This window comes from Crotalus tigris, unplaced genomic scaffold (genome assembly GCF_016545835.1).
Source record: "Crotalus tigris isolate CLP2741 ecotype Arizona unplaced genomic scaffold, ASM1654583v1 scf7180000017764.6130737, whole genome shotgun sequence".
NCBI lineage: Eukaryota > Metazoa > Chordata > Lepidosauria > Squamata > Viperidae > Crotalus > Crotalus tigris.
The window spans coordinates 1605573-1628710 of record NW_024096618.1 but is presented as its reverse complement, the minus strand read 5'-3'; the positions used below and the strand labels follow the sequence as shown (position 1 = coordinate 1628710).

The following is a 23138-nucleotide window of genomic DNA, read 5'->3' as shown; positions in this document are numbered from 1 at the left end:
AAGAGCCAAGGTTGCCTATCCCTGCTCTAGGGGATACTAGGGGTGTAGATTAAACTGGGAAGTTTAAACAGCCAATGGAAGCAGTGGCTGTACTGCTAGCAAGAAAGCTGCATGAAGTCCTCAAATTACACCATTTATTTAGCAGCCAAAGTTACAATGGCACTGAAAAAAAAATGACTTCCAACCAGTCTTCACACTTAACGACCAGTGTTGCTACAGTCATGTGCTCAAAATTCAGGTGCTTGGCAACTGGCATATTTTTATGATGGTTGTGGCATCCCAGGGTCATGTGATGGCCATCTATGACCTTTCTTGCCGACTTCTAATAACCAAAGTCAGTGGTTCACTTGACTCTGTGATTAAAAACTGCTGTGATTCACTTAAGAACTAGGGCAAAAACCAGTCATAAAATCCAGCACATCTCACTTAACTGCCTCATTTGACAACAGAAAACCTGGTTCCAGTTATGGTAGTAAGTCGAGGACTAATCATACATGAATGTTTCCATGAATAATAACATTCTTCAGCCCAGCTTTGTGTAATCCTGCCTAAACTCAGAATTACAGAACTTAATCAGCCTTGTGCCAAACTCAAGGGGAACTGGCGCAACCATGTAAGTGGATGCTTTTTTGAGGGGAGGTTCAGGAAGGGGAGGGAATGAAGCTGGAAATTTAGGTAGAAAAATGTGTTTATTAGGAAAAAGAGCACACAATCAATAATTGATTATTTACTATCTTCTTGAATAAGATGAATGTTGTTGACCAGAACTTTCTGCTTAAGTTTCTAACATCATTTTTACAGAATAACTAAAAAGAAACATCTAGGGCAGTGGTTCTCAACCTTTTTAATGCAGTGACCCCCCAACCGGTCGTAAGTCGAGGACTACTCAACCGGTCGTAAGTCGAGGACTACTCAACCAATGCAGCACCGTTTGCAGAATGGGACTTTTGGCGGGCTCAGCAGGGCAGAGACAGCCCGGACAATTCATATTGGCTTTTGAAAGCCAATAGAATTAGACTCTATTCAAGAGAGTCTATTCTATTGGCTTTCAAAAGCCAATAGAATAAAAGGGAGTAGCACAGCTAAGGAAAAGGGGGAAAAATGGCAGACTGCATTGTTTAGCGACCCACGTGAAATGGTTGTTCGACCCCAAATGGGGTCCTGACCCACAGGTTGAGAACCATTGATCTAGGGTGATATTCTTGCTTTGTCCAATCAAGTAAATTGCTTCATTTCTGACCTCATGGGGCTAGCCAGTAAATTAAAAAAATATGTAACAGCTGAATACACCTTCCTAATGACCTTGTAATTCTGTGTTTCCTAACCGTGGTCATTTATAGGTGGATTGTTATCTATTGCCAAAAATGGATTGCTTTCCAAACTTAATGTTTTCCATCCATATTGGAATTGCAAAGCTTACAATTTCAAACTAGCATGGCTGGGAATTCTGGGCTCAGTCAAAAGACAGCTGGGGGCATCAGGTTGGGGATGTATTTAAAGGTTGTGCTATAAAGATATAAACATCTGAGAATTATTTATGTCCCAACATCATTTTATCAAAAATGTTGGTCCTATTTACAATAACAGTAAAATAAAAAAATTCTCTTAAGGACATTTTAAAGTTTATAACAGTTCTCTTATTTTTAATGGGTGTATGTATTGCCAATTAAGCATCATCAGTCTAGATCTTTCTAGATCCCCCAGACAAGCCTATCCTATTCCATCAAATTTAATTGAATTAACAGCACACTCTGTCTCCAGAGTCACAGCTAAACCTGAGAGGATAGAGCTTCAACAGTTGCTCAGTTAATTAATTGTCAAGAGGGTGACTCTGAAAGCAAGATTAAATACAAATATACATGTTAAAAATAGCACAATATCACATAGCCAACCTTGCTTTAAACTTGAGGTTGCACCAGTGGCTTGTTAAACACTTCACAGTTATAGATTCTGTGCTCTCATAATTAATATTGGCATTACAGCACCCATAGAAATTACATATCATAGGAAGGCAGTTAATACAGGGTGTGTTATATTGTATGAGTGTGGAATGAGAGTTGTTTAAAATACTCCAAAGTGCCTCTTTGTTTGAAAGAGACCTATTTTTTTCTGACAGGCTATAATGATATTTAAACATACAAATAGTCTTCGGTTACAATGGCAATTGGGACCAGAATTTTCATCGCTAAATGATGCAGTTATAAAGTGTGACATTATGTAATCAAATCACTTAGCAACAGCAATTATGGCAGTCTCAGCTGCAATCAAGAAGCAAATCATTAAGAGAGGAACTCAAGTGATAGCAACTTCCAACTTCCTGCCGGCTTCCCAATGACTTTGCTTGTGGAAAGGTGGCAGGGAACATTGGAAATTAAGATCACATGACTGTGACATTCTAATGGTGACCATTGGAATTTAATTATTAAATTTGTTTGAAATATCAAATTACATTTATTAATTTTATTTCTGCTTAACATTAACTTAAATATAATTTATGTTTAGGAAAACAATCCTTACTTCCAACCATTTGGATAATTAAATGTTTAGATCAATTATATTCAAGTAGGCTTTTTAGAAATATTCTCTGTGGCAAGATCAGAAAAAGAAGAAAAGCAAGTGAAATAGAAACTAAAATTTAACATTTGCAATGATGAAGAATTAGAACAGTGGTTCTCAACCTGTGGGTCAGGACCCCATTTGGGGTCGAACGACCATTTCACGGGGGTCGCCAAACCACGCTGTCCGCCATTTTTTCCCTTTTCCCTAGCTGTCCTACTCCCTCTTATTGGTGGCCACACCCACTTGGGGGTCACCACAACATGGGGAACTGTATTATGGGGTCACGGCATTAGAAAGGTTGAGAACCACTGAATTAGAAGGAACACCACCAAATAATTTTTTTAAAAAGCCATTTTAAGAGACAATTAGGTAGCAATGCTGAAGAGGTTCTCACCTAAAAAGCATTATCAGGATGGGCTTTGCTGGCTGGTAACTAGTTAGATTACCAGTTAGAAGGTATGACTTCTTTTATTCTAAAAAGAGGGGTGCCTTTATCTCCTGATTTTCTATTCTTTACCACCTGCTGGCTTTCCATTACAAGTAGAATTCCTTATCAGAGAAGCTGACCTTGAAAATCAAAGTAGGAAAGTCGAAGAACAATACCTTGGAGCCTATTAAAGCATTTTTTAAATTTTAAATTTCCTGGCCAATCTATGACACCCATTCCCACCTGCTAACATCATAGGATAATATCAGTTATAAGGAAGTGTTGGCTTAATTTGGGCTGACCATAGTAAGTGACACTTGCTCCTCTTTCCAACATGGGCAAGCTGCATTTTGGATGAGGACTTTCTACGCTTATATCTAATCAAGGGATGCCCCACAACATATTTGTTTCTGCCTTGCCCCACAATGTTGGTTTCACCTTGTCCTTAGCCCTGAAAGCCAATCTTAGGTTGTCCTTAGCTACATCACTGCTAACATTTTCCCCTGTGAATAAAAAAGTGAATAAAAAATACTACTTTTTGTCCATTATCATCTTCGACAAATGTGGGGGATTTGCAGTAGCTGAGAACAGAGGCAATTGTTATTGTTCAGTCCCTTCCAACTCTTCATGACCTGATGGACATACTTTGACCAATTTATTGTGGTTACACCTCAAAAGCTTTGAATCTTGCATAAAGCAAATATAGATTTCTTTCTGAAACTTCCTTTTTTCCCCTCATTGTCCACTGGATGTTAGCAATGCGATCTCAGGAACCTGATTCTTCTGAATCCAATTTGTACACCTGGCATTTCTCATTCCATGTGCTGTTGAGATCTAGACTGCAAAATCTTGAGCATTGTCTTACTAAAATGTGAACTAAACACATTTCATGCAGGTACAGTTTTCTGCTAATTCAAGGATGTGTTGAGAGCTCTTACAGTGGAGAAAACCATTAGATGAGTAAAGGAAACTGTTTAATGTGGAACCTATTGTGGTCCCTAACACATTGATTTGCCTTCTCACATTCACATAGAATGATTTCATATTAGTTGCAAACGTAAGATTATTTTTAGATTCCACTGCTGCAGTAACACCTACTTACTATACTATGTTGACAGATGATGAGAAACAGAACTGCAGGAGCAAGGAGGGGAGCTGTGTATAATTCCGAGACTGGAATGTAAATGCATCATTAAATTCTCCCAGAGAAAAGATGACATGGATGATTTTACTGGGATTCTCCCAAATGTATTTGCAAAGAAGGTTGCTGGTGCTCTGATTGTGAGGAATGATTTTAAAATATTAATCCTTACATTTTAACTGTTCTAGTCATCTAGTGCAGATACAAAGAAAGCAAGAAAAGGCAAGCATCTTTTTGCGCTGTTGCAGCAAAGAATCCTACAGCAACTTGGAAGAGAGTTTATTGCTGCAGCTTTTGGACGCCAAGCAAACCCCAATGTATCTGATGAAATATTCAAGTGCTAGTTTCCCAGAATTCATGCTGCTCTGACAATCTGCACAATTTCTGCTTCATTACTTTGAAATAAACCCCACTGGGATTTACTCTGATGGCCCAGGATTCTCTTTCCTTTGAAGTACTTTAAGAATGGTCCAGTAAAACTTTAGACTTATCAATTGTTAGAAGTAAGGTCTTCATCCTGGTTCATCCAAGCCGGGAATAAATAAGCAAACATGGTGACTGCTTTGGGAAGAAGGTTACAGTTTATTGCAGAAAGATGGTTCTTCAGGAAAGTGCAGAGGAGAGAGAAGAGGGCAGGAGAGAAGAAGAGAGAGATTGAGCACATGGGCAGTAGGTTTTTATACCCCCTCTAGCCTTGTTTGGAATAGTTTCCTGTTCCTGTGGCATGAACCTTGAGGCTGTTTCTGAGTGTTTGTCTAGGCCTTGATATCTGTGGTTTAATTCTATTATCATATCCTGCTTCCCAGGTGATGGGGCTGATTCCTAGAGTTTGGGTGGGGTATGCAGATCTTCTCTTCTGTCTTCTTGACTGCTCTGGCTCCAACTCTCTGATGGTTCCACATCTGCACCTGCATGGGGCCAAAGTCTTGCCTGGGGCAGAGAGATAGACTTGGAGCCAGGTCCGGTTCCAAAAAGTCCTTTTGAGGAAAAATACACCTTTCTGCCCTTTTTAATATTTCTTCTCTGGGCTAACTTTCATCACAAGTTTTTAAGGAAACCAGCAATTTTCTGAAGTTTTTATTGCCATTTTCTCCCTTGCTGTATTTTACTTGTTTTTTGTTTAAAAAAGCTTGTCTTATATAACTTTTCCTGCATATACATTTAACTTTTCCAAATGGACATTATATCCACATATTTATCTCTTCCTATAAAGTTTAAATAGCTTCCTTATTGTTCACTATATCCTTATTGCTTTTAATTACAAGGAAGTAACACATTTATCTGCCTGCCTATGAAACTCATTTCAGCCAAATGTTTGTATATAATAATATTATAATATACAGATGAGTATAACAACCCAAATAAGAACAAAAATTGAATTACCGTTAGATTAATAATCTATTTCTCGTAAATCAGTGGAAGGCATTCATTAAATAAAACCATAGTCATTGTGGGCTAAAAGCATGGCATTTCTGTTTAATTTTTAGTGCTCTTTATGAATGATAGTAAGAGATAGGGGTAAAGACATATCGTATAATTCATTTCTGAACTCATGTTTAAGGAAATATTTCACAAACAAGTCTTTATAAAATCTTGCATAAAAGACAGGATATACTCATTATTGGTAACATAATTTTTAAAAATATAAATCATAGGATAAAATTAATAGATTGTTCTTGCAATAAAAAAATTGCACTACTCACCCTGGATTAGTATTGTAAGCTAAAATGGAATAATGGCTGAGAAACAACATAGTCAGATTTATAAATTACAGCCGAGCAATGTTCAAAAATTCAAACATTTCTCAAAAATTAGAGCTAAAGCCAAAGTATGACAAATGAAATTCAATAAATGTCAGATACATTGGAGAAAAATTATAATTTCACATTGATAATGATAGGTCTTTATGGATGATAAACAAGAAGTGATCTTGAATTCATGGTAGAAAACCTAATGAAAACCTGAGTTTAACTGAATCTATAAAAATTCATTTATACCGTATATAATTTCTGTTAAAACTTTTAAACAAGAAGATTAAAAATGAACACAAAGTAATTGTAGTAAAACTACCTACTAAATCTAAGGAAGGAAAAAGAACAAAAGAACAACAAAACAAAAAGTGCAAAAGAAGAAAAAAGTTGAAGAAAAAATAGAAAAGAAAAAAGATATAAAGAAGAGGTTTCCAATATTCTTCACAGAAGTTATAAGCATAAATATATTTTAATTTCTCTCTCTAATGTCATATCATATTACTTTTTTCCTATAATCTATTTTGTCTAATTATCAAAACCATAAATCACAAATTCGCTTTTTTTATTTTTCACTTATGATGTAGTGGTTAAGACACCAGGCTAGAAAGAGGGGGACTGTGAGTTCAAGTTCTGCCTTACCCATAAAAGCCAGCTGGGTAAGTTTGGGTCAGGCACTCTCTCTCTCAGCTCAACCTACCTCTCAGGGTTGTTGTGGAGAAAATAGGAGGAGGAAGGTATGTTGGATATATTTGCCACCTTGATTTATTTGTAAAAATAATAAAAAAATAATAAAGACAGAATATAAATAAATAAATAAAAGGCTTCCAGTCACTAATCAATAATGTCTTTTCTCTATTCAAAAAAGTCAATTTATCAAAAAAATAAATAAAATTTGCAACTGCTCATTATTAAAACAAGAGGAGGACACAGAAACTTGACATTGTAATAACCTTGGATTTGGAGTACTGTGATATCAGTTGGAGATGCTACCTAATAATCTATGATAGCAAAAAGCTAGGATTAATCCACTTATATTCACTTTCGATGTAATGGTTAATCCATTTGTATACTCTTCTTATGGTAAAAGAGCCTGATCCCTGTTACTACGGATTGGTTATATCAGGGGTATCAAACTCAATTTCATTGAGGGCCGCATCAGCATTTTGGTTGCCCTTGGGGGGGCTGGGTGGGTGTGGCCAGGATGGGTGCAGCCTACTGGGTGGGTATGGATGGAGTGGATGTGGCCTACTGGGTGGGCATGGTCTGCTCTACATTGTTTGCATCAAGGGTGCCTGTGGGGGCCTGGGCAGGAGTGGGACAGTTCTGAGGGTCTCTGGCAGAAGGGGGTGGGACCAGGGCAAGCACCAAGGCATGGTCCATTTTGTCATTCCTTACAAAGGGTGACACCTCCCCAGCATGCACCCAGGGGACAGGGCCAACGCAGCAGAGGCTGGTTCCTCCCTGTTTCTAGACGGCCTTGTGGAGCTAAGACTGAATGCGTTTCAGCATAGATGGCCACCACAAAATTGTACATTGGCTCCCCGCTGGCCTGGGCCAGGGCCAAAGCAGCGGGGGCTGTTCCCTCACTGTTTCCAGGATGGCTTCATGGGCCACATGAAACCACTTCACGGGCCGCATCCGGTCCCCGGGCCTTGTGTTTGACATGTCTGGGTTATATCCTCAGAGCAAATCAGCCACCGATATGGGAAGAGAGCTTGTAAAAAAGTGGCTGTTATAATGATTATCTCTCCAGCGCTTGAAGACTGAACACTGGAAACAAAGGCATGTTTATTAAACTACAGTGAAAGGCAACTCTTGTTACTACATCTAGTGTTCCAAAATTTAAAAACAATGTAATAAATAAAGTATTATGCTACATATCAAAATCCAAAAAAACTCCACCCCTATTTCCAGATCTGTATAAGTACACTGTATTTCAGCTCACAACAGAAATTCAAACAAAAAATCAAAATTTTATACAAAGTTTATTCTTACAAGGAATAAGAATATAAATGTCATTTTATTATAATCTCTAAGAAAAGTGGAGTTGTGATTTCCTTCCATTCATGTTGACAAGAAGAGATGTCTATTAGATTGGATCTGGACTCATCCATACATAGAACAGATCTATTGCAATTCTGAGCAATAATTATTACAAGCTTACATCTCATTTATTTCACTGGATCTAAGACATAGACAATAAATTTTTGTATGTTTTACACTTTATGTTTAAAAAAAATTATTAGGGAAATTTTATGAACTACTTAGAACTATTATGCATGCCATGTAAAGGTATATTGGTACATTACCAAGAGGAAATATTGGCTGTAGGCTGGGAGTATTTTGGCCGAGGCCTTATAGAATGCAGAATTATTTTTATATTTTTTATTCTTCTGATTGATATTAATGGAAGGCAGTAAAACCAAACCTGAGCTACAATGAATGTAAAACTGGCAACTTCCTCATCAAGTTGCTCTATCCATTGTTATAGTAGTGCTCAGGCCAGATTTTATATTGTTCACATAATTTTAACATGCCATCCAGCTCAATGTGATTTACAATGCAAAAAAAGGCTTAACTTGACCCACTTTCACAGCCAGTTATAGTCAGGTGCCTAACAAGTTATATTTAGAAATGTGCAAAAAAAGAGTCTTGCTGGGTTAGATCAAAGCCCTAGCTAGACTACAGCAATTTTTCCCACTGTGGCTAACCAGATGCCTCTGGAAATATTCCTGTAGATACTATAAAAGCTATTATACAGCAAATGATTTATACTTGTTGTTTACACATACTTAGTTGTTTAATCCGAAGAAAAGGTGAACTGCTATGCTCCACGTATCCTGTTTCATATTGTAGAGCTGTTCCACGTCATCATTTACTCAACTGATGCAGAATCAATTCATCTGAAGCTCATGCAGAGTTGGTTTGCTTTTCCAAAGTCCTAAAAAAGCTTTGAAATATTTAACTAGAAAGTTGTTTAAGAAAAAAATAAACTTTATTTTTCAGATGGAAGAAAATATCAATTGCATTTTCAGTAGTAATATTCCTTGCCCCATACTAAATTTTAGGACACCTAGCCAGTCTTGTCAGCAGGTAGATTCTTGGGCAGGAGACCACCATGGAATTCCAGCCCAAAGTTTTCCAGCTTTCAGAAGGGCATATATTTTATCTCAGCTATATGTGCTGTATCTATAATAATAATGGTGGTCACTCTGGTATGCAAAATGCAAATAAAAAGTAGAGAGGCAGGATTGTTTAAGGAAATTACTTCACAACCTATGTAATAAACTCCTAAAAAAAAATATCCGGTCTGAATTTCATATTAGTCATAGTGAGGACCAGTTCATACTGAAAAACCGGATTAACAACTTTTGGGCATGACTAACTATAGGATTTAAATGACGCAAAGGATCAGTATGATCACAAGCAAAAAAGAAATATGATTGGTACAGTTGATTTGTGCAGTGGTGGGATTCAAATATGTGAACAACTGGTTCTCTGTGTGAATGCCGCTTCCGGAAGCCCATTCTGGGCCCAGGCAACAAAAAGTTAGCTACCGGTTCTGCCAAGCTGGTGTGAACTGGCTGAATCCCGCCACTGGATTTGTGTCTTTATTAGTTGATTCTGTTACACTGGATAGATGTTTCTGTACTGTATGGATTGAGAAAAAATAACTGAATTTCAGGAAACGGATGGTGTACAAAACTCTGTTTGTAACATTACATCTATGATGATACTCCATTTCTACAGGAAGATCAATACGTGCTTTTGCAGTCATTATGACATGTGTTGAAACCAGAGAAACATGCTGAAAATTTATTCTTGGATTACAATCATCCTAATTCTCCCTATCTTGATCTGAAGGCAGATTGTAGGCAGATAAATGTAATAAATTGTTCTTGGCATAATTTCAGGGAGCAGACAATATCAAACTCCTTAAGAAGTCATGAGGTTTTTCAGTTGCTTATTGAAAGAAGAAAAAGTTACTATCTGTCCCTAACCTGGTCCTTCAGATCTTCCACCAATGCACCCAATCACCACTGTAACGGAGTCCATTCAACTTTCTGTTAAGTTATCCTCTTCTTGCAATTCCTTCCCAGAATTAGTCTTCTCCAAAAACCTGGATGTTCACCTAATGTGTTCAAAGTAGGACTATTTGGGCCTGAATACTTGTTCCTCAAATAAGAGGAATGATTTGTTTAATGACTGACCCATTTGTGTCAGCCCTACTTCTCCTGCCTCCATGCGTGAATACAATATAGCTGGTTCCTTTCTTTCTCACACTTGCGTGAATATCTTTATTAATCAACAGTAGAGTGCCTATTTTTCTTGCCACATAACTTTCCCATCTAAAGGAGGATGCTAGGCAAAGGGCGTGTTGCGCATGCCTATGCAGCAACCGAGAGCAGTACGAATTGGCCCGTTAGGCCTCCGAGCGCTTCTCGATTGGAGCGTCCCCCCCCCCACCATTGCAACGAGCTGCCTTGGGCTGTGCTCGTATCGAGATGGAAATTGCTTGGGGCGGGGGGGGGGGGAGAAAGCGAGAGACTAAAAGTGGCGTAGAGCAAGCACGTTGTAAGTCCGCCCGCAGTCTCTGGAGGGCAGCATTGGGCGGTGAACTTCCTTCGGCGTCCAAAGCAACCTCTTCTTATTGCCCGCCAGCAGCGCGGGTGCTGTTGAAGTTGCCCCCAAGGGATCCGGAGCGCTGCGCCGCTGGGCCCAGAGACCTTTGCTCCCGCGGGGCTGGGGGGAGGGGGAGGGAGAAGCCCGCGGGCGAGGAGGAAGCTCGCGAGCTCCAGGTTCGCTCCTAAACTTCAATCCGCGTCCGGGCGTGAACCGATTCTTCCCTCCCTTCCGCCGGGCTGCCTTGGCGGCGCCTTTCCTCCAGGCCGGGCTTGCGCTCCGCCTCGGGAGAGAAACCCCGACCGGACCCAGCGCTCGAGTTCCAAAGCGGCGCCCCGCTCCCTTCCCCGCGTTGACAGGCGGCGAAAGCGCAGCCCTCCCCTCTTATACGTACACACAGACTGCGCGCCTAGTCCCAGAGCAGGCACGGTAGTAGCAGCCAGCAGGCGAAGGAGCCAGCGGCGTCGGTGCAGAAATAAGGTGGACGCGCGGCTTCCCGCACAGGCATCATGTGGGTCTGTTGGTAAGAGGGGTGGGGGGGACCGATCCCCGCTCCTCCGCCCTCTCCCCTCCCTCGGCACGCGTAGCGGCACCCGCTCCGACGAGGCAAGAGGAGACGAGGCAGCCCCGGAGGCCGCGGGGAATAATCGGAGAATTGATTGTGAAAAAAAGGAAAGCAGAAGAAGAAATATTTCCTGGCAAGATGGCCGACTTGGAGGCTGTGCTCGCCGATGTGAGCTACTTAATGGCAATGGAGAAAAGTAAATCTACTCCGGCGGCTCGAGCCAGCAAGAAGATCATCCTACCTGAGCCGAGGTGAGCTGGGGGCAGGTGTGGGAGCCCGGCGTGAGGCGCCGTGGAGTTGGCCCCGGTTGCCTGTCTATCTGTGCGTGTGAGTGCGCGGGCGCGTGTATGAACGTCCATCTGTCTTGAGAGCGCTCTTGAGATTAACCGTGCCAGCTTCGCTCGCCTCTTCTGTCCTCGGAGGAAAAGATGGGAGAAGGAATAGCTCCTTTAAATGTCATCTTTCCTGTTCTGTGTTTTGGGTTACTACCGTGGGCAATAGGAAGGGGTATCACGTGTCCCCATTCTTCATTCGGCCCAATTTGAAGGGCATTATTCCTTACAACAGCAGACATCCTGGTCCACATTCACAGAATAACAAGCCTCTTCCCCATACTGCCGTTTTCCTTATCTGCTTGTCACAGTCCTCTTTTGTTTCTCATGTATGTGTAACAAGCTGTTGTTAATCTCTGCAGAGAGGCAGGCTGTATAAAATATATGATTTTCTGAGCCATCCAGCATCTGCTCCTCTGTGTACTCCAGAGAGCATGCATTAAGGCTGTACCCATGTTCAAATAGCCTAGCCACTTGCATATGTTTATGCTGTATTCTGTTCAGGGAGTGGACCATTGTCACTTGTTCACAAGAATCTCTTCTAATACAAACTTAAATACAAACGCTTACGTCTATATTTCTTTAGCACTGTGGCTTGGAAATGGGATTGCACTTAGGCTTGTTCATGCCCCTTGTTACTCTAAACTTAAATGGGAATTAGAGCTGTTCAAACAACATTGCAATCCTGTGCAAATCCTTTGCAAGGTCACCAAGGTGCAGTTTTTCTCAAAACAAATAAGGAGGAACGCATTTGGTAGAAGATTTGCTTCATGTAAGGATTTTACTGTCGGGTGACACCAAAATGGTCTTGGCGCATAAAATCCAAGGGCCACAATTTAGTTTGGCCAACCCTTAACTCGCTTCCCAGCAGCTGTTACCAAGGACAACTGGGTTGGGCCTGACAGGCATTCTGCACCGACAGCACATAGGGAAGTGCAGGCTGTCTTCTATTCTCCCTCTTACCTCCCTCTTCTTTTGCCAACCTCCATGTGACATCTGGCCTATTCTGCTCTACTCCATCTCATCCAATAACCTTGGGTTTTCTCAGCTGAGGCCGATGGCTACTCAGACACAGCTTCCCTCTGCTCCCCTACCATTGAAGGGTGGATGAATGGATAGTCTCTGAAATAAAGCAAAAAGCACCCTTGGAGGGAAAAAAATGGCAGCTGCTCTTTTAGAAGATGAAGCAGATGTGTAACCATGGCAATGCTTGAAAGACCCAGGAGCCTTTGTGTTTTTCACATGCTGCTGGTTTCAATATGGAAGTAGTTGCCCACATGGGAACTTTAGGTGCTGTTCCACAGTCTTGGAAGGAAAGAATCTTAAAGCAGGGAGAATAAACCAGCAGCCTTTACCCTTCATCCCCAACTTGGATAGTAAAACTTCTCTCGCAACTCTCTTGGCTAAGTCACAGCCATGCAGAATATTTCTTTATTAATCCAATTTATATAGCCACCCATGTCACTGGAAGTGACTCTGGGCGACGTACAATAATTTAACAGGAATTGCAGAATTAAATTATATTTATCATTTAAGTATCAATTCTCCTCGAACTTTGCACTAACGGTATTACTGGTGGCATGTTCCCATTTACCTCTCTCTTCTAAACTCATTAGAAAAGTCTTCAGTTTTGTCAGTCTTGCAATCTCCTTGATGTAGAAGCATGGGAGACAGATGATCTTAAGTGTAGATCTAAATACAGAAGGAGGCACCAACAAGGTTTTCATTTTAGGTTGTCCTAAAAAAGAAAAAATTAAAAGGTCAAACTTCTAATCAGTGAAGCAAGACCCCAAAAGATGATTAGGAGTTGAAGAAGCCTGCAGAATAGTTTTGTCACAGTCAGAACAGGAACTCTACTGGAGAATTCCCATCAGATGGAATAATGAAAGCTAGGGTTTGCAGATTCAGGGATGTAATTTAAATGTCTTCTGAAACCAGATACTGGAAATGCTTCAAAGAGGTAGGCCTTGGACATAATTCAGCCTAAATCACATTGCAGAAGAAAGCTTATTCGTAGAATTGTTTTATGCATATTTTATTTTGCTTTGGGCAATCACGGATAGGACATAACATGTCAGAAACTGTTCTGATATTTAACGAGTCTTTAAATATCTAGATTGTCTTTGTAGATCAGAAGATATGCTAAATAGTTGTCTCCTGTATTGATTTTTGTGATTGCCTTGCTTGATGTGACCTTGGTATGGGAGAGCAATCCCAGTCAAAGCTGACTGTCACATTTCTGAAGGCCACAATGTTAATTATCAAGCACCTAGATACATGTGATTTATGGGAACTGCTGACAGTGAGGACCCTGCACACACTCTTTTCATAAACATTTCTCCATGGATAGTTGACCCATATAGCTTTCTATTGTTTTTTCTTTCTTTGTTTGTTTGATCTGCTTTTTGAAATATGAGAATTACTGTTTTCATTGTGAAAATTGGAAAGCCACAGCACTAAGAATCTTGTGCTTTATTATTTATTTATTTAATTTTTATTGCACCTCAACTCAAGACAGTGTTAGGCAATATACATTTTTTTTAATAAAGAAACTATTGCTTTAAAAACTGCTGGCTTTTGGATCAGCACTATTTTTATTTTAAACAAAGGGATACTTTCAGAAGATATGTGAACAAGTGGACAAGAAAATTACTGAAGTTATACAATTAATGCACAGGATAACATTAATGAAGGTTAACCATACCAAATGAAGTACATTGAAGTTTTTTGATATGAAAAAATATAAATCACTGAGCTTAATGCCAAATCTCCACTGCAGTGTTATCTGTGCATACTAAAAAATAGAAAAACCACTAAAAATAGTATAGATAAATATTTGATTTCTGAATTCCCCCTTCTTTGCAGTTTGAACAGTTTACAGTATTTATAAACATAGATGTAGAAACTATGCTCCTAAGTGTTTGTACTTATTTGCTGTCCGATATATAGCATATATATATATGAAAATCATTTTTCTTATATTTACTACATTTCTATTATGTATATATATGGTTAATTTTGCCATTGCTGTGTATTCTCCAAGTTTGAGTTCCCAAGGAGATATCTTTGGTACTATGTCTTTTTTCCAGTGTTGTACAGAGTTTGTCCTCACAGACCCGAGTGTATATATATATATATCTTAATGAATTACGGTGTTTTTCATTGGTATGTTCTGAAATTATACATAATGAAAAGAATTGTGGTTTATTTTCAAGTTTGATTTCTGAGATATTCTGAATGGTTATGTGCATATTTTCCAATCCTCTTTTTTATGGCAAAGGGAGTGGTTACATGTCCTCAATATGTGATATTGGGGCAGTATTTCTATTCTCCCGATCTGGGGTAAAAATTCTGCCTAAGATTGGAATACAAGTATATCTCGACTTATAACAACAATTGGGATCAGAATATCCATTTCTAAGCAAGATGGTTATTAAGCGAGTTGCACCTTTTACAATCTTCTTTGTCACGGTGGTTAAGCAAATCTGCAGTTAAGTGAATCATAGGGTTGTTAAGCAAATCCAGCTTTGCTTGTCAGAATCTAGCTGGGACAGTTGCAAATGGCAATCATATGACACTGGGATACTGTAGCTATCATAAATACATGTGTCAAGCTTGCTGATTTCCAAGCGCCTAAATTTTGATCATGTGACGGGGGGTTGCTGCAACGGTCATAAGTGCGAGAACTGGTTGTAAGTCAATTTTTTCAGTGCTATTTTAGCTTTGAATAGTTGCTAAATAAATGGTTGTAAGTCGAGGCTAACTGTGATAGATGGAGGACAAAGAACAAAGTAGACAGAAAAGCTGCAGAGTAGAAGATGCTCATTAGTATAGTAGACATTTTATTCTTTTTTGTCTGTATATTCTTTGTTATGCTTGTTCTTGATATTCTTGAAAATATTTGAAGTCTTTCTCGGTTCATGGTACCCTTAATGTCTCAATTTCTTTCATGTCATCCCTACGCTCGTAACTTGTATGGCATTTGACAGATATTGAGTATTGAGTATTACCCGTGTAGCGTCTTGGATCTTTGGGAATTGTGGATCTGTTGAGCTACTTTAGAGCAAGATACAGTGACATGGCCTCAGCCACACTGTGAATTTTGTAACTGATTATTGAATCCAAATTTCTCGCCATCCATTCTCACTATTCTGGCTCATAAATCACACAATATTAATAATTTAGACAAGGAAATTGCTGTCAAAATTGCAAGAGATAATGTTCAAAACTATTCAGAATCATACAGTATTGGTCTCTTGAGAAAGCAAACTCAAAATTTTACCGATTACATTGAATTCTACTTTATGCCAAGAAAATCAAAATTGTGCAAATAGTCCCTCTTGAGCAAATTACCTTGTGTGGTGGGCTTTTCACTACAACTCTTCTTCCAATTGTACATCCTACTAATGTATTTGGCTACAGTTCCCATACTTTATAGCAGCTGTGACTATAGGGCAGGGGTAGGCAACCTTGGCTCTTTTATGACTCGTGGACTGGCTCAGGAGTTCTGGGAGTTGAAGTCCACGAGTCATAAAAGAGCTAAGGTTGCCTACCCCTGCTATAGGGCATGCTTATTAGGAATCATGGAAACTATAGTTCAACATGTACAAAGAGTGGACAAGGTTGGGCTATATCAGAAGGCAGAATTGGCACAGCAGCCTTTCATAATTCTAATTATGGAACAGTTTCATCCGTTTTCAGTAGATCCTGATATTCTGCAGTTCCTGCCTTAGCAACATTGAATCTGTCCCTTCAAGTGTTTTTCTCACATCACTTCCACCTAAAATTGAAGAATCATTGCAGTTTTCAGGAAATGGTATCTCCCCCGTTGGATCTTCTACAACAGAAGCAATTGCAACACAGACCAAGAGTTGTAGCAATCTAGATCTCGTTATTTGCGGCAACCACTTGATCAATGTCTTGCAGGTTGTACACAGATGCTAGAAATTTGTTACTATAACATGGGTATAGCATTTTTGAGAGGGCAGAATTTAGCATTTTATGCAGAAAGAGAAGATTATAAAACAAGTAATAAAACTTTCCTTATCTATTTGTTACTAGTGGAGTGTGTTGGTTTTTTTTCCTGTTAAGGGAAGCAGGCTATTTTCTATGCATTTATTTCCTTTTTCTGTGATTAGTCATGGCAGGGGCCCTCGTCCATTGCTGTGCTTTGACCCCCTAAATGATAAATGAATTTGCATGACCTCCTTGGATAAAATTATCATTTTTACTGTGGTTGGGCAATGAATGCAACATTTTTAAGAAATGCTTTTTCATCTATCAAATAAAGCAAATGATAGCACTTTATAAAATAAAAACACTTCATTGCAAATAACAATTTACAATCTTATTTTTGATAAGAAGGATGATCTTTGTGTAATTCCTGAGGTTTTTATTTTTAATATAGCCACCTTCCTTTGTAATAGCATTTTATTTATTTATTTATTTATTTATGAGACTTATATACCGCTTTAAGTGCAAGCACTCTCTAAGCGGTGTACACCAGTAAGCAATGTATATATATATTTACATTGCCCCCAACAATCTGGGTCCTCATTTTACCTACCCGGAAGGATGGAAGGCTGAGTCAACCTTGAGCCGGTGAGATTTGAACCGCTGACCTGCTGAACACAGTCAGCTAAAGTGGCCTGCAGTACTGCACTCTAACTGCTGCGCCACCTCGGCTCATTCTTGATCAATAATTGATCTTTATTACACCAACTGTAGAAAATTCTGACTGTGTGAAGGCAGAACAAGATTGAGTTCGGTTTTATGTATGCGTGCCGTGAGCCTTGCACACCTAAAATTAGAGACGTGAAAATTATCTCCAGGTTTTGGTAGTGCGATTTTTATAATTTGGGTCAAAACGTGGGAGATCCACGTTCAAGTCTGTTCTTAGCCTTAAAAACCCATTGGGTGAATTTAGGCCAATTATTCTCTCTTAAGGCACTTTTTTTTTTAGAGGGGTGATACAGTATTGTAGGGAAACAATGAAACGGCCGTATAAGCTATTTGGGGGCTCTTAAAGGCAAGATGAGGTATAAATTTAACAAAAGAGTAAGTTCCCTGCCAGTGTCTCCTAGCAGAGCAGGAGCAAATTTTGAGAGTGATCCAGTTTTGAATACACAGAACTGTGAAATGTGCAAAGCTGGAGCTCTTTCAAGGTATGCCTGCACTTTCCTCACTACCTCTTCAGCGAGGGAACCTGCTGGCTTACCCAGGCAGAGCAAGAGCAAGTAACAATGATCCAGATTCAAGTCAAACTGGAGGAAGTACAGAGTTGGCAACTTATCAGAACTTGCTCCAAGTTTCCTTGGAAAATCTGGTTGCCAGTTTATTTAGAGTGAAAGGGAGCATGTTTGATAAGATCCATTTTGGATGTGCAAACAAGTGTACTTGCAAAACTAGAGTTGTTGGCCTGTCCTGACAAAAGAACAGCAAAATTTTATTTATCACATTTAGAAACATCTCATCCTCCTCACTGAGAGATCTGGATGGTATATAAATATATCTGGCAAAAATCCTGGTTTGCCTGCACACAAACCTCAGGGAAGCTGTACACTTTTTCCATAAGATACAACTTACACTTTCAGAGCACTTGAGTTAATGAGTCAGTACTGAAGTTAAATTCAGTGTTTTGTCTTCCAGTCCAAAAAAGTATTTTTGACAGCAGCTCCGATATTCAGGGTTATTTGCAAGTAATTTCCTATTTCCTTCCCAATGGCTTATATGTGAGTAAAAGCATTTTCAACATCTGGCTGATTATTTTTAGTACGGTAGTAACTACCTTCCATTAAGTGCCTGTACTAGAAGAATTCAAGGGAACTAACATTCTCAGTAGCCTTTGCTATGCTCTATATAGCCTTATTTTACTAAGAAAAAATTGAGACAAGAATCAGTACTAGGATCAGATTCCTAAAACTTTTGTAATTACCATTAAACTTTACCAGCAAATGTTCACCTTTTGCATTTCAGCAGTTGTCACTGAAAGAACTATAACTGGTTTCCCCACTAATGTGAACTTACTAGAAACTGGGAGTTTCTCCCCGAGCATGTTTTTTTGTTAACAGTTTGTGGTTCCAACGATCTTTCTTAAAACTTTTCTGCCTGTCTAGAGTCTGGACCAGCTGGCTAGGGAATTCTGGGAGTTGAAGTCCACATATATTAATGTTGTTAAGGTTGAGAAACACTGGTTTACTTTGGTTTACCTCAGGAAGTTAGGCAAGCTTGCTTCTGTGTTCCAGCTCAGCATATTGAGCACAAAGTAGCTGTATAGAAGCTAAAACTTCTGTACATAAATGGAGTAATGATTGTACATTCAGAATCTAACCAGAGAATCATAGGCATAATTACTGTATTAAGGCATGTTAAATTAGATTTAGTTATGAATTATAGGTGTTAGGAACGCTGTCTTGGCATACCGGTATTTGTGATAGACTAAGATATGTTGCACCTTCTAAGATGGATACGTTCTTTTCATAAAAAAACCCATCCATCTAACATAGTTTCAGATTATACATAAATCTCAAAGACAAAAAATCATGACATCACATAGTTTTAGCATAAACATGGGTAGGTGACATTGTTGAAGCTATTGAGGAATCTTTAAATAACTGTATTTAAGACTGAAATAGGAGGATGCTAATGCAGATTTTCTCATTTTGTAAAAATAAAAAAATGAACACTCAGATAGTTCGGAAATCCAGCTGATCTCTATGAGGGGGAAAAATTGTACCATAGAAGCAGATATTTACAGAAGAAATAAGGCCTTGGATCATCTCAAAAAGATTGCAAAAGTTTAAAATTAGAGTTTCAATACTTCGTAATACATTAACTCATCATGTCTAGTTAATGCAGAAACTATTATACAGTAGTATGTTTTCCAGATTGCCACCTAAAAATCTTGCCAACTCATCATTGAGATACCTTTGTAACTTGACATTTCTGGCTCATTTTCAGCCCAAAGATACTCGGTCCCAATATCATGTTTGGCAATTTATATGTTCCTTACAGATACTCTTTGATTTAAGACAACAGCAGAGAGAGGAATTTTGGCCACCAATAGTGCAGTCATTAAACGAGTCATCATATGACTACCCAATTTTATGGTCATTTTTACTGTGGTTGTTTAAGCGGATCACATGGTTGTTAAGCGAATCTGGCTTTCCCAATTAACTTTGCTTGTTGGAAGCCCATTAGGGAGGTTGCAAATTGTGATCATGTTACTGCAAGACACTGCAACCATCATAAAAGCAAGCCAGTTGCCAAACACTTGAATAGCAATCACGCTACTGCAGGGGTGGTGGGGTAATTTCAAGAACAGATTGTAATTCATTTTTTAAGACTGTTATAACTTCAAACTATTGCTAAGCAGTTGTAAGTCAAGGAATCATTTATTTTGATAAACCACTTAGAAAAATGAACATGGCTCCAGTGGAATATGTCCCCAGTTTGCTTTTACACACTTGAAAGAGGTAATCCTAAATATTTTATTTTGTTGAAAATTAATCTCTCAGATCTAGATCCCATTTTAGAAATACCACATTTTCTTTATAGTAAGTATCTACTGACTAAATGTTAAAAGGATGTGACAGAGTACATTGGAGCAGGCATCCGGGTGCCTCCTTACCTGAGACTTATACTGTATTTTCCTGGGATTGCACAGTTACTGTGTACACCCAAGAAAAACAGGTACTTTAAGGAGACATCTATAAATACATTCATGTCCAATGTAGGACAAATTTTCAGCCTCAAAACTGAAATACAGTACATCCCTATTGCAAATGTACAATTTCTTTTTTATGGTTAGAATTAGTGCAAAAGAGGAACAGCATTCTTCTTTAAAACTAAAACGAAGTAGCTAGTACATGAGTGGTCAAATATTTTCTGTTGAAGATGATTAAAAAGTTTTTCTTAATCTAGTGCTCTCTAGATATTTTAGACTCGAGCATATTAGTTGGACGACAATTTGTCAATCACATTTGGAGAAGTCTCTTTAAGAAAACTAGTACCAAGGTAGACATACTTAATCTGTTGTAGAGTCTTCTCAGTATCAGAAATACTACATTTGTTAGTTTCTAAGATGCTTTGGGAAAAGTCTTTGGAGAGCTAGAAAGATGTTTCATAATTAACTTCCCTTGTGTGCTTTCTCTTGGCAGCATCCGCAGTGTTATGCAGAAATACTTGGAGGATCGGGGTGAAGTCACCTTTGACAAGATATTTTCTCAAAAGATCGGTAAGTATTAGAACCTTTGCATGGCTATTGGTTCAGCTAGATACATTACCTAAAACAAGAAAGTTCAATGGAATTGGAAATCTGCAGAGCTGCTTACTCAGTAGCTGCAGCATGACACAATGAACTGTAAGTTACCCAGGCACTTTTTAGCTTAACATATTATGTGAACTGTGCAATTACCTTATGGTTAAATGTAATTGTGTTTGGGTAACAAGTTGAACTACATGTAAAGTCTAAAACTGAATCAACAAATGGCATTGTACGGTAGGATGTTCCATGAAGCAAATCATCACCTTAAGCCAGTGTTTTCCAAACTTGACAATTTTAAGGCATGTGGACTTCAACTCCCAGAATTCCACAGCCAGCAATGCTGACTGTGGAATTCTGGGAGTTGAAGTCCTCATGCCTTAAAATTGTCAAGTTTGGGAAACACTGCCTTAAGCTATAAAGTAATTTTGTTATGGCATAACATATCGTGTGAACACATCCAGTATGGGTTGCTAACCATGATTTCAAGTTTAGAATGATTTGCAAACAGCCTGAATTGTGCAATCACAGCTTAAGTTGCCTTGAATAAACAAGTTAGGCAAACACAACCAATATATGGTTTTGGTTGTTAGAGCTCAAGCTTCTGACCAGAAATCAGTTAATCTAGCTATGCACTTTTTTTGTTCAGTTTTTATTTCAGTTTTCATTCAACAGAATTTTTATGGTAACAAACACATACCCGACCAAAATAAAAAGTGAAAGGGAAACTCATCATACAAACTGAAAAAAGTTTCTATTCTTTGATTCAGGGAGAAGATATAATCTTAGTTTTTTAAGTCACTGCTACAGTTTAGGGCAGCCTTTACCTTCTATGATGGCCACTTTTAACAAGTCTCTTGCCTCTCCTGTCCTGATGATCCTTTCAATGAGGATTACAAGTTCCATTGTCTTAATAGGCATGGTAGGGCTGTCCCAAGATGCCTACTTGCAAAGGAAACTGATGTTTTGTATCTTAAAAGTTGTATGAGAGAAAGGGATTTTGAAAGGTAGTATGTATTACACCATAGAACCGCAAACAGGGACAAATACTGTATCAGGTAAAAAAAAAAAGGATGCCTTACTTAGAGAAAGCCATTCAGCCTGGTAACATTGCCTTCCATATTGATGCACAGCAAGCCGAGTCATTCAAAATGAGCTTAAAGCCTCCGTTAAAAAGGGAAAAAATGGAGAAGAGAATAAATAGCTGAAGTCGGCAAAGAAACTTGCTTCCTCTTGTCCTCATTACAATGGTGTCTGTTTCCTCTTCCATTAGTTTGGGAAAGTGCTTGCTTCACTTGATAAATATTAATGTTGTTTGCATGATATGCTTATCTATGTTAACTATCATTTACTTGATTAAGTCACCTAGTTTTCTGGGTTCTCACAGCAGTCCAGATTTACATGACATACCAGGCTAGTTTGTAGCATGTCAAATCATGCACATTCTGCTGTTGGAAGGGAAAAGCATTTGAAATATCTGGGTTGGAAGTGCATGAAAATGTCTTTCCTCTTGGAATTCCACGTCTGTAGATTATGCTCAGCATAACCTTTATAGGTGCCTCTGCTTTTAAGAGTTGCACAGCAAGCAGAATGTTTCTCCCTGCAGATTTTTCTCTTCACTGCAGTCAACAGAAAATCTGCACTGGAGGAGATTTCTTTTCTGCCGTTCTTAAAGGTGCAAGAACCTTTAGGAATCAAAACTGTCAGCCTTTTCTTTTAGAATGTCTGTACCATCAACAGATGTGGAAGGGGTAAATATCTCATCAGGTGAAATATTTGCCTCTATAGAAAGATCGATGGGGAGAATTTACCCACGAAATTTCCGTTTGTCTTTTGTTGAAGACCCAGGATCCTGCCCAGAATAAAGGGGGGGGGGAGTGTGAAACCATTGCATCCAATAGTTCTGTCCTTCTGGAAAAAGGAAGGATCTGTTTGCTCCAGCTATAAATAACAGAGAAGAGTGTACTTTACATAAAATAAAGTTTCATAAAAGGTACAGGAAACATAAATCTGGGAGTGAGTAGTGGCTGTTGGTGAAGGACTCACTGGGTGATACTGGACTGTCGCCCATGCTTAGCCAGGCAACAGCAAGTACTCTAGCAGTGTTTCCCCTTTCCGTTATTACACCCCGCCCCAACAGGAAATGCTCTTGCTTCCTCCCACACCCACGGCCACTTGTGGTTTCCGCATGATATATCCCAATTTTTGCCTATTCTCTCTCTCTCCTGGTTGTGTTGCTTTCTCAATAATCTTTTAACCTCAGCAATCTCCCCTTGCACTTGGGGGAAGCATAGGCCAATGGGGACACCTGGAACTGTTGAGCCACAAACTGAAATTGAAATTGATCAGCCTGCACTTCAGTGACTGAGCTGAGGAGGGAATAAGAAGCAGAAAGTGGTGCATGCTATGCTTGAGAAATTTATAAGTGGTGCAGGGATTAATAGTTTTTAAATATCCAGTTTCATTTGCTCTCTTTCT

At 39.0% G+C, this 23138-nt stretch overlaps 1 protein-coding gene across 2 annotated transcripts in view; it reads left to right on the top strand.

Annotated features, from left to right (window-relative positions):
* The first annotated feature begins 7907 nt into the window (after window positions 1-7907).
* GRK2 (G protein-coupled receptor kinase 2) overlaps window positions 7908-23138 on the top strand; it is a 50442-nt gene continuing 35211 nt past the window's right edge. Inside the window, exons 1-2 of one of the 2 annotated variants that reach the window (XM_039341053.1) lie at window positions 7908-11317; window positions 20557-20633. In XM_039341053.1, the coding sequence (XP_039196987.1) occupies window positions 11205-11317; window positions 20557-20633 (190 nt within the window). In that variant the 5' untranslated portion in view covers window positions 7908-11204. The remainder of the gene's footprint in view (window positions 11318-20556; window positions 20634-23138) is intronic. The other variant, XM_039341054.1, reaches the window with a different exon arrangement.